Genomic DNA, 16,629 nt, shown 5'->3' with positions numbered 1-16,629 from the left:
ACATTTATCTCTGCTCTCTTGTAGATTGTATTTTGCTGTTTATGTTTTTTTTTCTCTTCAATTTTCCCTCATCCTGGTTCTGTTGGCAGTATCTTCACATTAAAATGGATATCTTCCTTCCATCTGTAGTCAAATACCGTGTAATAAACCACGGCAGACCAGATGACATTTCTATGCTTTTTTAGCATCTTTATTGTACACTTTCGACACGGTTGCTGGTATACATTCAAATGACTGCAGCTGTCCTGCTGCCAGCTGTAACAAAAACCATCAACAGCTAGCAGAGCACAGATTTTAAGCCGGAAAGACATGCTTGTAGGTGCCATGCAGTTGAGTCAATCTCACCTGCAGCAGCATTTCAGCCCACGCTCCACCAAACCTGCAGCTCTTCCCACCTCCGCCTCTTTTGCTATGTAGCTGCAATTTTGGCCACCACTCGGGGCAGGCTCCGCCTTTGGCTGGCCTGGACCTGGTTCAATTGAATGGATAGAGTGAGTGAGGGTCATTGTATCTGAAAAAAGAAGAACAAAGGCAAAATTTGACTGAAGCATTTTCAGGTCAATTGTTTTGTGTGTCTGCAGTCTGTCAGGCTGTCTGATCACAGAGGAGGGCTGTACTTCTCTGGCCTCAGCTCTGAGCTCCAACCCCTCCCATCTGAGAGAGCTGGACCTGAGCTACAATCATCCAGGGCCCTCAGGAATGAAGCTGCTGTCGGCTCAACTGAAGGATCCATGCTGGAGACTGGACACTCTCAGGTATGGAGAGAATGTCGGATAGAGGAAGAAGAGCTGGAAACATTTGCAGAAACATTAATGATAACTGACTTTTGCTTACCATTTATTCACCATTTGGACAGATCTCTGTTAGAGATGGCACGATACCACTTTTTTATGTCCGATACCGATATCATAAATTTGGATATTTGCCGATACCGATATGAATCCGATATAGTGTGTTTTTTAATCAATAAAACAGTTTTTTTAATATCTTGCTGCTTTTTGTATAAGTTCATACTCAAGTAAAAAAACAAAACAAAACACTAAATCTACTCTGTTATACCTGTATGTAAAAAATACACTGCACCCAAAATATTTCATAGTTCAGCAATACTGATCAATCTAATAAACTCAAACCTACTCCATCCTTCCTATTCTGGTATTTTAAAGAGTAAGCAACCTAACTAATAGGGCTCTAAAACTCCCAGCAAAGGAAAAAAAAAATAGGGAACCACCCCCCACCCTCCTCCCCATGATGCTTAATCGATGTAATCAACTTTAATTTGATGCAGTGTGAAAAAAAATGCACAGAAATAAATTATTTTCCAAGAATAATTAAATAGGTTCAACATCTTTCTTCAACAGAACTGCAGACTGCACAGATGGTATCTTCCCAAAGGAAAAAGTACTATAGCTTACTAGGGTATATTAGACTTAACAGTTACTATATACAGTAATGGACTTCTATACATTTTACATCAGATTAAAACTTTGGGTGTGAGATTCAGATAATTATTTATTAAAAGCTAGACATTTTAAATGAGAATAAGAAAGAAAAGTATGTCTTTGTGCCCCCCTTTCCCTGTTAATGCCCTATCGGCCCCCCTGGCTAAACTTTGTTAGACCCCGCCCCTGCACAGTTACCAGCCGTCAGCTGCGTAGAAAAAGATCCTGGTGTACAAAGTAATATTAACTAAATTCTAACAACAGCTTATCAAACTTAAACGTTCTGCCGTTGTTCAGCCGCTGGTTTCCTCTTTGTGCCGCGAAGTGGGCGATAAACAAACAAGAGAGAAAAGCCGATCAGCTGATCATTGATCAGTTTCATGATTGAAGTAGCAACAGGAGAGGGAGGGGGAGAGAGAGAGAGAGGCAGTCTCTCCATATATCGGTTGTTAAGCTTAAGGCTGGAATGCTTTACTAACATTCAGAGATGAACTTACACTCTTGATTTACTTCTCTCTGGGATCACTTCCTCAGAGATGAAATGTTGGTTTGGTAGCGAGGCTCCAAATACACACAGCCGCTCTATCACGTGATGCACACTGCTGCGACGTGCTACGGTTGTGAGCCGAGTATCGCCATGTCGCAAGTTTTGTGAGATGTTTTTTTGATATTTAATGGATCGGATTACATTTTTTTATTTTTCTCCGATACCTGATCCAGTAATTTAGGTCGGTATCGGACAGATACCGATACGTAATATCGGATCGGTCCAATACCTGATCCAGTAATTTAGGTCGGTATCGGACCGATACCGATACGTAATATCGGATCGGTCCATCTGTAATCTCTGTATGTTCAATGGTGCAGCGATTTTTAAGGGAAATTTTCATCCTCCCTTTTGACCAGATTAAGATCACATCTCTGTACAGAGACAGGTCTGCATACATTTATCCTAACTTACTGCAGACACTAAAAGCAGGGATAACTTTTAGCATAGCTTTATCAAAAGATGAAAAATAAATAATTATTAAAGCTTAATAATCAGAAAGTTTTTAGAACCTGTGATACAACAACCAAATAGAAATGCTTGATGAGCTTTGGCAGGTCTGTAGAACAGACGGTAAATTTATCATGTTTGAACTAAGTGAGTGAGATGAAGAGTGATGGTGTAGATGGACTACATACACTGACTGTCATACAGCCTGACTGTGAATTTCTCTGTTAAATTTTTTTATGAAAGGGTGAGGATTTAAAAATGAATCCTGAAGACAGGTATATATGTAGAGGTGGAGGAAGTGACAAAAAAGGACCCTTTAGAGGCCAAAAGACAAAACTTAAAAATCAAGAAATCAAAGCAGACATAGGAAGCATGAAAAACAATAAGGGCTCCTTGAAGTCTCCAAATACTAAAGCTTATAGAAATGTAATATGCATTTAAGCTTGACATTAATTAGATAAGTGATGGACAGAATTTAACTTTGGTAAATAAAAATAAAACAAGCCTGAACAGTAAGGAAGAAATCATATACTTTAGGTCATCTCTCAAGCAGGAAACAAAAAGAAAACCAAATGTATTTCATTTTATGGACTCCATTTTCTTTCTTTCCTCCATCACGCCAGTGCCAAAACACTCATCACCTACATGCCTGAACAGCTTTTGCCCTTTTGCACACAGAAAATATGGCAGTCTCCTGATGCGTCTTATCATCTTTTTGCTGATGATATTCAGCTATAATACTCATTTAAGCCTTCTGAAGTTCATAAGCTCTCTGCTCCAATTGAGTGTTTAACCAACATTAAACAATGGTTGAACAACAATTGCTTACAGCTAAACCCAGACAAAACAGAATCTTTGATTATTGCACCAGACCAATGCCTGATATTAAACAGCAAATCGGTGATTTAGGTTCCTCACAGAAGCGTAACCTTAGAAATCTAGGTGTTACTTTTGATGAAGCTTTTTGTTTGGGGGGAAATTTAAATGAGCTGGTAGTAAGTAAGATAGTAAGCTTTTTTTCACTTGAGGAATGTTTCAAAACTTAGATCCATCATGTCAACAAGTGAACTTGAGATGATAATCCATCCTTATGTCTCTACAAGACTCAATTACTGTAACAGCCTGTTTACTTTTCTAAACAAGAAAGGGCTAGCTCGTCTACAGCCGTTGCAGAGTGAGCGAGGCTACTGACCCGATCGATCAAGGGAGCTTATATGACTCCTGTTTTAAAGTCGCTTCATTGGCTACCAATCAGATTTAGGTTCCGTTTTAGTTTTAACCTTTAGAGTACAGGGACATGCCCCTCCCTATATTGCTGATTTGATTCATACACATACCCCTTCTCAACCTGAGGTCATCAAATCAAAACCTTTTAGTGGTCCCCCATACTCGTTTTAGAACTCAAGGGGACTGATCTTTCCAAGCTGTTGCACCCAGACTGTGGATTGCACTTCCTCTACTTCTATGGTGTCTGGACTCGGTGGAGAACTTAAAAATGCAGCTAAAGACATTTTTATTTCAAAAAGCTTTTAATTAGACAAGGGGTTATGTTGTATTTATGATGTATTTATGACTGTATTGTGTTTTCTTTCCTTTCTTGTAAAGCACTTTGTGACACGTCTGTGCAAGGGGCTATATAAATAAACTTTACTTACTTACTTATGCAAGAATGCTCTTTGTTGACTTCAGCTCACCATGCAATACAGTTATTGCCTCCACACTGATTATTAAACTTGGAATCAGCAACTCCATCTGGACTTTCTGACCAACATGTCAAGTCATGCCAAAAATGCACTACCGCCATCACCCTTACAGACAACAACCTTGGCACTCCACAGGGCTTTGTGCTGAGCCCGTTCCTCTACTCCCTTTTCACCTGTGACTGCAGACCTAGGGTATGGATCCAACTGCATCATCAAGTCTGCAGATGACAATGATGAGTCTGACTATAGGGAAGAGGTAAAGCACCTAGTTGTATGGTGTGCTGACAATAACGTGCTCCTGAATACCAGCAAACATATAAGAGCTCCTTGTGGACTTCAGGAGAGAGAAGAGAGACACCCATGCCCCTAGGGCTGTTCAATATAATGATATATAGCAGATGACGATATAAAAACGTCTATCGTTTCATATTACACTATCATTTGTTCCATGCTGTCACAAAACTGTTTACGGCAATATTGTTTCATTGTTTTGATGGTCACTGTAGTGGCTATATTAATTTCTTAACCCATTTAAGATGGCACAGCAACAAGATGCAGCGACCCAGAGTCAGAGTCGAAAGCCCGGACTTCAAACTATATACCAGTTTTAAATCATGTTGACTGGCCACGTAAAACTAGAGTTATGATAAAAAATAAATGCAATGTTTTTTGTCTGAATAATGTGTTTACAGCGGGAAGAGCAATATATACATTAAGTGAATATATACACGGGGGACACTATATGCAGTAAGTGGCATTGTGTGCAGCAAGTGGATGAATTCTCTACATTAAATGAATTAAATAAGAATACACTATCTGAACATTTTACAAAATAGACAATCTGAACATATTAAAATTTTTAAAAAATTGAAATGTACATTGTGCCGGTGGGTTCAGACTGTCTAGAAGAGAGTCCTGTCTCAGTCACTTATGGATGCTGTGAGATGGCGGGTGTGTGAGTGTGGGGGGAGGGCTTGTTATGGTTTAGGGCCCGGATGGCTTGGGGATAGAAGCTCCTCTTGAGTCTCTCTGTCCTTGCCCGGAGGATGCGGAACCTTCTACCAGATTGCAGAAGTTGGAACAGTTTGTTGTCAGGATGGGACGGGTCCTTCAGTATCTGCGCTGCTCTAGTCCGGCATCTCCTGGTGTAGGTGTCCTGAAGCGCGGGGAGAGCAATCCTGCAGCAGCGTTCTGCTGTACGGATCACTCTCTGGAGAGCTTTTTGGTCCTTCACACAGCTGTTCCCAAACCACGATGTCATGTTCTGTGTGAGGATGCTCTCCACAGCACCTGCATAGAAAGTCCTGAGGATCGCTGGCAAGGCCCTGAACTTCCTCAGTTGTCGTAGGTGGTACAGGCGCTGCCTAGCCTTTTAGGTCTGGACCTGAATGTGGGCAGCCCATGTCAGGTCTGAGGAGATGTGGACACCAAGATACTTGAAGGACTGCACCCTCTCCACTGGAGTTCCCTTGATGATAATGGGCTTGTAGTCTCTGTGCTGACTCCTTCTGAAGTCCACCACCAGCTCCTTGGTCTTGCCAACGTTCAGCTGGAGATGGTTATCCTGGCACCATGATGCCAGATTCTTCACTTCGTCAATGTAGGCCGCCTCATCGCTGTTGGAGATGGCACCTGTTACCTGGTTCTTATTTGAGAAGAGACATACGACTGAAAGTCCATAGTGGGTCAACACAAATGATTTTATTAAAACGCATATATGTGGTGAAGATGGGCTCTGCAAAACATCAGCCTCGATCTCCCCCGAACAATAGGTGGGTGTGATATTTATACTTATGATGACCAGTAACTCGCGTCACCGCAGATGAAAAACAACATGCATGTTCCAGTAATTCTATCTCAGGAGATATTCTAAAAAAGAACAGCTACTTCCTTTGTTCCTCCAGATGCTTCCTGTTATTACACTCTTCTGGGCTTATCAGAACTAAACTGTCACGTATGCAGGTACACAACATTTGCAGTCAGTTCACTCAGGCAGACTATGTGTCTGTGTTTTAACCTCAGTACATGACCCCCCTCTACGTCATCTGTTACCAGGCAAACATCCATAGCACAGGGCACACGGCCTTTATTTCATCTCTTAAACAATCATGTATAATATGTGTTAAATTGTATATATAGGCAATTCTTTCAGCTTGAACTTTGCTCCATTGATCAGTCGAACTCGCGCCTGCTGTAGCTTCAAACCATTAATTAACTTCAACCCTTTAATAAGCACAAAAAGGCAATATATGTGTATATAAGATTATAATGTAGTTATACTAACACCTGAAATACAGACTTTAATATAACATCATCAGTTTCAATAAATGTGTCAATGAAATGATAATAATGATAAATCATAAGTGATGCAACAGTAATAATAATGAATAGTAAAATAATATTTCATCCCGACACACCCAACACCACTGTGTCGTCAGCAAACTTCACAATGGTGTTGGAGCCATGGGTGGCCACGCAGTCTGAAGTGTAGAGGGAGTAGAGCAGTGGTGAGAGGACACAACCCTGAGGTGCTCCTGTGTTGATGGTGATGCTGTTAGAGACGCATCTACTTAATTCGTGGCTGTGGCATGCTGGCTAACGTGGTTTTAACTTGGCTGTGTGAACAAATGGAGAAACTATGATTCCCCTTTTAACCATACAATGGATATGCCTACTGTTGCTTGGTTTTATCATTGGACTATGCAGTGTTTTTTATAGCCATATTAAAGGCTCTGACCTTTATGCAAATGACGGAATGCACTATTTAAAATTGGAACTGCTACATCTTAACACAAGGACTTGGCTGCCTCCCCAAACTTATGCACGCTGTGTTGCTTTGGGGATAGCTCGCTGTCCACGCTATATTCACTGGGGCTGCCGTCATAATTTGCATGTATGTAATCATCCTGTGGGAAACGGACTTTCTCACCAAATACCATCTATTTGGTCAGCTTTCCGTCGTAACCCAACTAGACTGGACAGGAAAAAAAAGAGGTGCCAACATCACCAATTTTCAGCATCTGGAATTTGTACCATCAGGTGCTGTCACACATTCAGTCTTGGATTCTTCACCACTTAAATTGGCATTAATCAATGCAAGGTCCGTGGTGAACAAGACTTTCATATACCGTGACCTGTTTGTTTCTCATGGCTTGGACTTTCTCTTTATTACTGAAACTTGGCTAACTACTGATGATCTAGCTGCTTTTGTGGAATTCACTCCTGAAAACTGTAACTTCCTTAACACACCTAGGACCTGCCGTCATGGAGGAGGCTTAGCAACAGTTTTCAGAGATCACTTTAAATGCAGAATACTACCCAGAAGTGTCTACACCAGTTTTGAACTGCAACTGTTTATGCTGGATCTGTCCTCTCCTGTACTCTGTGCTCTAGTTTATAGGCCTCCTCACCTTAACAAAGACTTCATTAAGGAATTTTCGGATTTTCTATCTGTGACATTGCCAACCACTGATAGGCTTCTAATCCTTGGCGACTTCAATATCCATATGTGTTGCCCCTCTAAACCTTTGGTTAGGGAGTTTTTACAACTCTTGGACTCATTTAATCTGACCCAGTCTGTCAACGGCCCTACACACAAGCAGGGCCACACTCTTGACCTCATCTTGTCATCTGGGCTCTCAGTGATCGGCGTTGAAGTGATTGATGTGTGTCCGTCTGACCATAATTTCATTTTGTTTAATGTTCCAATTCCTCACTCATCCCCCAAACAAACCCAGGCCCCCTCTCTTATATGCCCTATAACACCTGAAACTGCTCCCCAATTCTCAGCTGTCTTCACTGCTGCATTTAAGTTACTTGAAGACGTTTCACCTCTCATCCGAGAAGCTTTTTCAGTTCTAAGGTCAAATGGTGGAGAGTCCCAGATATAAACCTAGTGGGAGTGACCCCCCACAGAGGGACAAAAGGACCCCCTGATGATCCTCTAATCGCCTGAGCCAAGGTGTGAAACTGGGTGTGGGTCCCAATCAGCCAGAGTTTTCGGGTGAGTTCACCATAGATGCCCTCTAGATCAAGATCAGCCAGACCCTGCAGGAACTGGAAATCCTTCTACCCTCTCCAATCTTAGAAGAGGTTTACAAGTTTGTGGACAAGGCTCAGCGGGCCCAACACTATAAAGGAAAAGAAAGACAACGCAGGAAATTTCACACCTTGCTTTCAAAAACACACACTCCTCATCCTGAACCTACACAACCCAGAGAAGAAAACACACCTGCACAGACTGGGATGTATTCAAGGTGCAGGACACTGACAATCGTGTCGCATTGGACAGTTACACCTCCACTGTCTTGGACTACATCTGTTTCTGTGCGGACAATGTAACAACTTGGAAACGATTCCGTGTGTTCCCTAATAATCCACCCTGGATGACACACGGAGTTCAACAACTTATTCGAACAAGGAACAACGCTTTCAAATCCGGGGACCAGGAGGCATACAGTGCTGCCAGGGCCAACCTGAGAAGAGGCATCAAGACTGCCAAGCAGCAGCACAGGAGGCGTATCGAGGCCAGGTTTGAGAACAACACAAACCCAAGGCAGGTCTGGGAGGGCATCAGGGCTATCACGGACTACAAAAGAAGAACACCATCACCCTCAGCCAACAGTTCTACTCTGGCTGAGGATCTAAATCTCTTTTATGCCCGTTTTGACAGGGAGAACACCGACCCTGTCCTGTCCCCTCTCCCCTCAACCGACCCTGCTCCGGTCCTGAGCACTCATGAGCTGAGGCGTGTGTTCCGGAGCATTAACACCAGGAAGGCGGCCGGGCCGGATGGAGTGCTGGGCCGGGTGCTAAAAGACTGTGCTGCGGACCTGGCGGACGTCTTCACCTCTATATATAACACCCCGTTGTCCTGTTCACTGGTACCATCCTGTTTCAAAGCAGCAACCATCGTTCCCATCCCAAAACAGTCAAATGTCACATGTCTGAACGATTTCAGACCTGTGGCACTCACCCCCATTCCCGCCAAATGCCTGGAGAGACTGGTCATTAAACACATCAGAGCTGCTTTTCCACCATCCCTGGACTCGCACCAGTTTGCATACAGGGAGAACCGGTCAACCGAGGATGCGATCGCCACAGTGCTGCACACATTACTGAAGCACTTGGAACACAGGAACACCTATGCACGGCTCCTCTTTGTAGACTACAGCTCGGCTTTTAATACCATCCGGCCATACAAACTCCGTCCCAAACTCCACCAACTGGGACTTAACTCCTCTCTGTGCAACTGGATTGTGGACTTCCTCACTAACCGTAGACAGAGTGTCAGAGTGGGTAAGAACACCTCTTCCACCCTTGTGGTCAACACCGGTGCCCCTCAGGGGTGTGTTCTGAGCCCTCTGCTATACACTCTCTTCACCCATGACTGTATTTCCTCCTGCGCGTCCAATCTCATTGTTAAGTTTGCAGATGACACTACAGTGCTCGGACTTATATCCAACAATGATGAGACAAACTATAGGACAGAGGTGCAACAACTAGAGTCATGGTGCCACGACAATAACTTGGTCTTAAACACCAAAAAGACCAAGGAGATCATTGTAGATTTCCGGAAGAGGGGCAATAACAACCATCTGCCTCTCTTCATTGGCAGTGAGGCGGTGGAGAGGGTGAGCAGTTTTAAATTCTTGGGGGTAACTGTGACCGAGGACCTGTCCTGGGGCAACCATATCACCTCAGTTGTACGGAAGGCCCAACAGCGCCTCTACTACCTGAGGAGACTGCGGAGCGCACACATTCCCAGATCTCTGATGTTGAACTTCTACAACTGTGCCATCAGCAGCGTTCTGACGTATGGATTTCTAGTGTGGTTCCCCAGCTGCACCAAGGCCGACCAGCAAGCACTCCAGCGGGTGGTGAAAGAAGCTGGCAGAATTATTGGAACAAGTCTGCCAGAGATCAGTAATATCTTCCCCACTCGCTGTCTGAGGAGGGTGCACAGTATCCTGCGGGACCAACATCACCCTGCGCGCCACCTTTTCCATCTGCTGCCCTCAGGGAGAAGGTACAGGTCTATACAGGCCAGAACATCCAGACTGGCCAACAGCCTGTATCCACAGGCTGTGAGGCTCCTGAACTCTCTGCCCCCCTCTCACGGACAATAACCATATCCAACTTCTTAATAGCAATGAACTGGTCTGCATTGGTGCATCATATCTTTATTCTCTTCCCCCTCCTGCCCCCCCCCCCCCCCTCTTTCTTAAATAGATAACTATCATATCTGATATCATATCTCACAGTACAATAATATTGAATGGGTTGCATTGTTGTATTTTGTCATGTTTCTCAGGTCTTTGTCTGAATTTCTACGAACATTATTGCTAAGGATTGTCTTATTGCATTGGAGTCACACTGGGTTAAATATGTACACTTGGGTTTTAAGGGGTATTTATTATTTTCTTCTTTTTTTGGGGTTGTATGGAAGCCCCAAACGCAATTTCATTGTTCTTGACAATGACAATAAATAAATAAATACTAAATACTAAATACTAAAATACACCTGAAGACAGTCAGGAGAAATGGGTTAAGAACTTTTCAGACAGAATTCTCACTGAACCTGAAAAGAGAGTATTAGCCAAAGGACTCAATTTTGCCATTTCTCCACAACAGTTTCCCATAGTGGACCTCATCACAGCCACAGAATCTGCCATACGGATTAATAAATTATCACAGACAGAAGCAGAGCAAATCAGGATGAAAGTCTCAGCCACGCTCTCCAGTGCCAAAGTCCCTCCATCCAACCTCACAATACAGGAAAAGAAGGCCGTCGCTTCCCTGAGCAAAGACCACAACATCACTGTTTTACCAGCTGATAAGGGAAGATGCACCGTGGTCCTAAACACTACAGATTACCATACAAAGATCACTACTCTCCTCAGTGACAACAATACCTACGAAGCCTTAAAGCGAGACCCCACAAGCAGCTACAAAAAGAAAGTTATAGCTTGCCTTCAAGACTTTGAAAAGGACAAAATTATTGACCGCCTTACATATCACCGCCTTTACCCAGGGGATGCCATACCCTACATCTACGGACTTCCTAAAATCCACAAGGAAGCTGTCCCACTCAGACCCATAGTCAGTAGCATAAACTCAGCCACTTATAACATTGCTAAACACCTTGCTACCATCCTTGCTCCTCTCGTGGGGAACACCCCACACCACATCAAGAACTCCACCGACTTCACCGGCAAGGTCCAGAAACTTACCCTGGATCCAGATGAAACCATGGTGTCCTTTGATGTAGTCTCTCTCTTCACTTGCATACCCACCACGGAGGCCGTGGAGACTGTCAGAAAACGACTACAAGAAGAAAGCTCCTTGGAGGACAGGACCAACTTCACACCCGATCAGATTTGCACACTGTTAGACCTCTGCCTCACCACTACATATTTCAAATACAACGAAGGCTTTTACAGACAAAAACATGGCTGTGCCATGGGCTCCCCCGTGTCACCTATTGTAGCCAACCTTTACATGGAGGAAGTGGAAAGGAAGGCTCTTGGCTCTTTCAAAGGAAGAGTACCCAGCCACTGGTACAGATATGTGGACGACACCTGGGTCAAGATCAAGACACAAGAAGTGGAATCCTTCACTGCGCACATGGACGCTGTGGATAAAAACATCAAGTTCATCAGGGAAGACACAAAGGACAACTGTTTGCCTTTCCTGGACTGCGCTGTGCACATTGAGGAGAACGGCAACCTCAACATCGAGGTTTACCGGAAGCCCACACACACGGACCAGTACCTCCTCTTTGACTCCCATCACCCTCTGGAACACAAACTTGGAGTAATTAGGACCCTACACCACCGGGCAGAACATGTTCCCTCTAAGCCTGAAGGTAAAAAGAAGGAACACACACATGTAAAGGAAGCACTCAAAACGTGCGGCTATCCTAAATGGGCGTTCTTAAAGTCAGCAAAGAGGCACAGAAAAGAAGACCAGACACCAGCGAGGGAGGATAAGAAGGACAGACGCAACAACATTGTCATCCCCTATGTAGCCGGTGTATCAGAAAAACTCAGGAGGGTTTTCTCCAAGCATGACATCCCGGTGCATTTCAGACCCAGCAACACGCTCAGACAAAAACTGGTTCACCCGAAAGACAAAACTCCAAAACACAGACTTAACAATGTGGTGTATGCTGTACAGTGCAGCGAGGAATGCTCAGACCTCTACATTGGAGAGACCAAACAGCCACTTCACAAGCGCATGGCACAACACAGAAGAGCCACCTCCACAGGACAAGACTCAGCAGTCCATCTGCATCTTAAGGATAAAGGACACTCCTTCGAGGATGCCAATGTTCACATTTTGGGCAGAGAGGACAGATGGTTTGAAAGAGGAGTGAAAGAAGCCATCTATGTCCACTGTGAGCGACCAACTTTGAACAGAGGCGGTGGTTTACGACACCAACTGTCTGCCATCTATAATCCAGTTTTGAGATCCCTTCCCAGACGCCTTAACGCCCACTCACATCCTGGGCCATCTGATCTCAGGAATTCGCATGTTAAGGTGGGGCCAGGTTTCACAATGAACTCACCCGAAACTCCAGTTTCACACCTTGGCTCAGGCGATTAGAGGATCATCAGGGGGTCCTTTTGTCCCTCTGTGGGGGGTCACTCCCACTAGGTTTATATCTGGGACTCTCCACCATTTGACCTTAGAACTGAAGAAGCTTCTCGGATGAGAGGTGAAACATCTTCAAGTAACTTAAAGAAGTCCAGACGCTTTTCTTTGCAAGCTCCTTTGACTTCCACACTAGAAGTATTTCTCCAGTCTTGGAAAGACTCATTGTCTGTTTTTCATTGTGCTGATAAACTTTTTTCTGACTTTAAGGTTATTTCCCTGTCTGGATTAACTAAAATTGTAAACGCAGCTCGATGTACAACCTGTTTTTTGGATCCTCTACCAGCCTGGGCTATAAAGGAACTGTGGTCAAGGTCAAGGTCAAATTTATTTATATAGCACATTTCAAACAGCCGATGCTGCACAAAGTGCTTAACAATATAAAAATGGCATTAAAAAGCAACAATGTAATACAATAATAACAATAAAAAACAATAATAGGACAATAAAAGAATTCAAACAATAACTAAAACTAATTCAAATAAGACCAAAATGCTTCGGTCATAGTGTGTTAAAAGCCAGGCATAGAAATGTGTCTTTAGTAATGATTTTAATTGCTCAAGTGTTTGTGCAGATCTAATATTTAAGGGGAGACTATTCCAAAGTCTGGGACCTGCCACAGAGAAGGATCTATCACCACGGGTTTGAGATAAGTCCGTGGGATGGACAGCATTAGTTTTGAGCTAGACCTCATGGTTTTTCCTGGAGCATAGGCAGAGAGGAGCTCAGACCGGTAAGGAGGTGCTCGGGCATTAAGTGACTTAAAAACAAAAAGTGAAAGTTTAAATTGGATCCTGTAGATCCTGCCAGTTAACAGGCGAGCAGCTGCATTTTGAACCATCTGAAGACGATGGATGGTGGCCTGATCTAGACCATAATACAATGAATTGCAGTAGTCCAACCTGCAAGTAAGAAAAAAGACGTTAGTCGGGAGGTATGGCTTTACCTTGGCCAGCTGTCTTAACTGAAAGAAGCAGGACTGAACTACTGCACTCACCTATTCAATTTAAAAGAACCATCAATGTAGACACCGAGGTTTTTTACATTAAGAGGAAAGGGCGCCCAGAGTGCTGTTGATATGATTAAAGTTGCCAAAAATGACAACCTCAGTTTTATTTTCATTTAGCTTTAAAAAATTTAATGACAACCACTGTTTGACATCGTCAGCGTAATGAGAGCTGCGGATGGTCTGACCCTGCTTTTAAAGGTAGATAAATCTGCCAATCATCAGCAAAACAGTGAAATGAAATGCTGTACCGCGAGAAGATGGAGCCCAATGGCAACAAATAGAGTGCGAACAGGGCAGGACCCAAAATAGAGCCTTGAGGTACACCGTATTAAAGAGGGGCTATTTTGGAGTTGTGAGGGCCCATATTGACATGAAAAGACCTTTCTGACAAATAGGACCGAAACCACTGTAGGGCAGATCCTTTTAGGACAGCATGAAATTCTAGCTGTGATAACAGGATGTCATGGTCGACTGTCTCAAAATCTGCTGACAAGTCCAACAATAAAAGGGCAGCAGGGCTGCCAGAGTCCAGAGTTAAAAGAATATCGTTAAAAACCCTTAAAAGTGCCGTCTCAGTGCTATGTAGTGATTTAAAACCAGATTGAAATTTTTCAGAGATCATATTAAAATCAAGGTGGGCCTGCAACTGTAGGTAGGTAGACCACTTTCTCCAAGACTTTAGATCAGGGGTGTCCAAACTTTTTGCAAAGAGGGCCAAATTTTATAAAGTGAAGATGCCTGGGGGCCAATGGTTCCTTTTGACTTTTTTTTTCCATAACAAAGTTACAGTACATGAAAAAATAATGAAGAACAATTTTAATAGTCACAATTACCTTTATTTTTAAAATAGAAATGTACCTAAATAAAAGACACTCAGGCAAGCATTTACAACTCTAAAGACACAATTCCGCCTTTCATTTTGTCAAGGGTAGTGTCGTGGATGAGAGGAGGAGGACCCAAACGCTGGACTCACAGGCAGGTAGGTGAAGGTGGATGTTTATTGCCGAAGGAGTGAGCAAACAGTACAGAAGGAGGAAATGGCTGGCTGACTGAATGAATGAATGAACTAAGGACTGACTGACTGACTGGACATACAGACGACATCAGACATACATCATTAACATCAATGACACGACAGAGAACTGGTGAAACCGAGGAACTTAAATACACAGGTGGATGATGACAATGATTGGAAACAGGTGAGTACAGGGCTGAACATAATCTGACTAATGACACGGGAGACAAGCTGACACGGGAAGAAACAGGAAGTGAGAACATTAATGTGGCGAACCAAACTGAACATGAACAAACTGAAATCACTGGGTCAACGACCCAGGAACCCTGACAGTACCCCCCCCTCCAAAGGCCGGCACCCGACGGCCAAAAGAGAAAGAAAAAAAAACCAGAACAGGGCGGGAGGAGGGGGCCCAGGACGGAGGGACGGAGTCCACACCAAGACAGTTCAGGTGGGCGCCCCCGTGGCCGAGACGAGACAGTTCAGGTGGGCGTCCACGCGGCCCGTGGCTGAGACGAGACAGTTCAGGGGGCCGACCGTGCGGACGGCAACGGCGACAGCACCGGTCCGGGGGCCGACCGCGCGGACGGCAACAGCACCGGTCCGGGGGCCGACCGCGCGGAAGGCAACGGCGGCGACGTGGACACAGTTCGGGGGGCCGGCCGCGCGGAAGGCGACGGCGGCCACTCAGGCGAAGGCGGTCCGGGGGCCGGCCGCGCGGAAGGCGACGGCGGCCACTCAGGCGAAGAGGGTCCGTGGGCCGCCCACGACGGCGATGGCGCCCGGCCAGTGGCTCAGCCAGCGGTCCAGAAAATGGCCGTTTAGCTCCAGACCCAAACGAGGCTGGGCCAGGCGAGGCTGAAGGCCCTGAGGCTGAAGGCCCTGAGGCTGAAGGCTCTGAGGCTGAAGGCTCTGAGGCTGAAGGCTCTGAGGCTGCAGCAGACGAAGGCTCCGAGGCTGCAGCAGACGAAGGCTCCGAGGCTGCAGCAGACGAAGGCTCCGAGGCTGCAGCAGACGAAGGCTCCGAGGCTGCAGCAGACGAAGGCTCCGAGGCTGCAGCAGACGAAGGCTCCGAGGCTGCAGCAGACGAAGGCTCCGAGGCTGCAGCAGACGAAGGCTCCGAGGCTGCAGCAGACGAAGGCTCCGAGGCTGCCGCAGACGAAGGCTCCGAGGCTGCCGCAGACGAAGGCTCCGAGGCTGCCGCAGACGAAGGCTCCGAGGCTGCCGCAGACGAAGGCTCTGAGGCTGAGGCCGGGCCGGGCGTGGGTGCAGCTGAGGCCGGGCCGGGCGTGGGTGCAGCTGAGGCCGGGCCGGGCGTGGGTGCAGCTGAGGCCGGGCCGGGCGTGGGTGCAGCTGAGGCAGAGGCCGGGCCGGGCGATGCAGGCGCGGAGGCCTCTGGCCGGAGACAGGCAGGGCCAGTAGGCGCGGAGGCCCCTGGCTGAGGAGCGGCCGGGCCAGTGGGTGCGGAAACCCCTGGCTGAGGAGCGGCCGGGCCAGCGGGTGTGGAAACCCCTGGCTGAGGAGCAGGAAGGCTCACAGCTGGCTCTGGGTGCTGTGGCTGCAGGTCCGGGAACTGGACGGGATGGTGGACAGGTGACTGGGAAACAGGAGGCGACTGGACTACAGGGCACTGGGCGGCAGACTGGACTACAGAAGAGTGGAGGACAGGTGGAGACTGAACTACAGGTGACTGGAGGACAGGTGGAGACTGAGCTACAGGTGACTGGAGGACAGGTGGAGACTGAGCTACAGGTGACTGGAGGACAGGTGGAGACTGAGCTACAGGTGGCTGGAGGACAGGTGGAGAC

General features: G+C 45.8%; 1 protein-coding gene across 1 annotated transcript in view; it reads left to right on the top strand.

Moving 5' to 3' along the window:
- LOC113032636 (NACHT, LRR and PYD domains-containing protein 12-like) overlaps positions 1-16,629 on the top strand; it is a 55,778-nt gene that overhangs the window by 22,812 nt on the left and 16,337 nt on the right. The window contains exon 10 of the mRNA XM_026185648.1: positions 582-755. Coding sequence (XP_026041433.1) covers positions 582-755 — 174 coding nt within the window. The remainder of the gene's footprint in view (positions 1-581; positions 756-16,629) is intronic.

Source organism: Astatotilapia calliptera, chromosome 11 (assembly GCF_900246225.1).
Source record: "Astatotilapia calliptera chromosome 11, fAstCal1.2, whole genome shotgun sequence".
Lineage (NCBI taxonomy): Eukaryota > Metazoa > Chordata > Actinopteri > Cichliformes > Cichlidae > Astatotilapia > Astatotilapia calliptera.
This window is presented reverse-complemented; position numbering and strand designations above follow the sequence as displayed.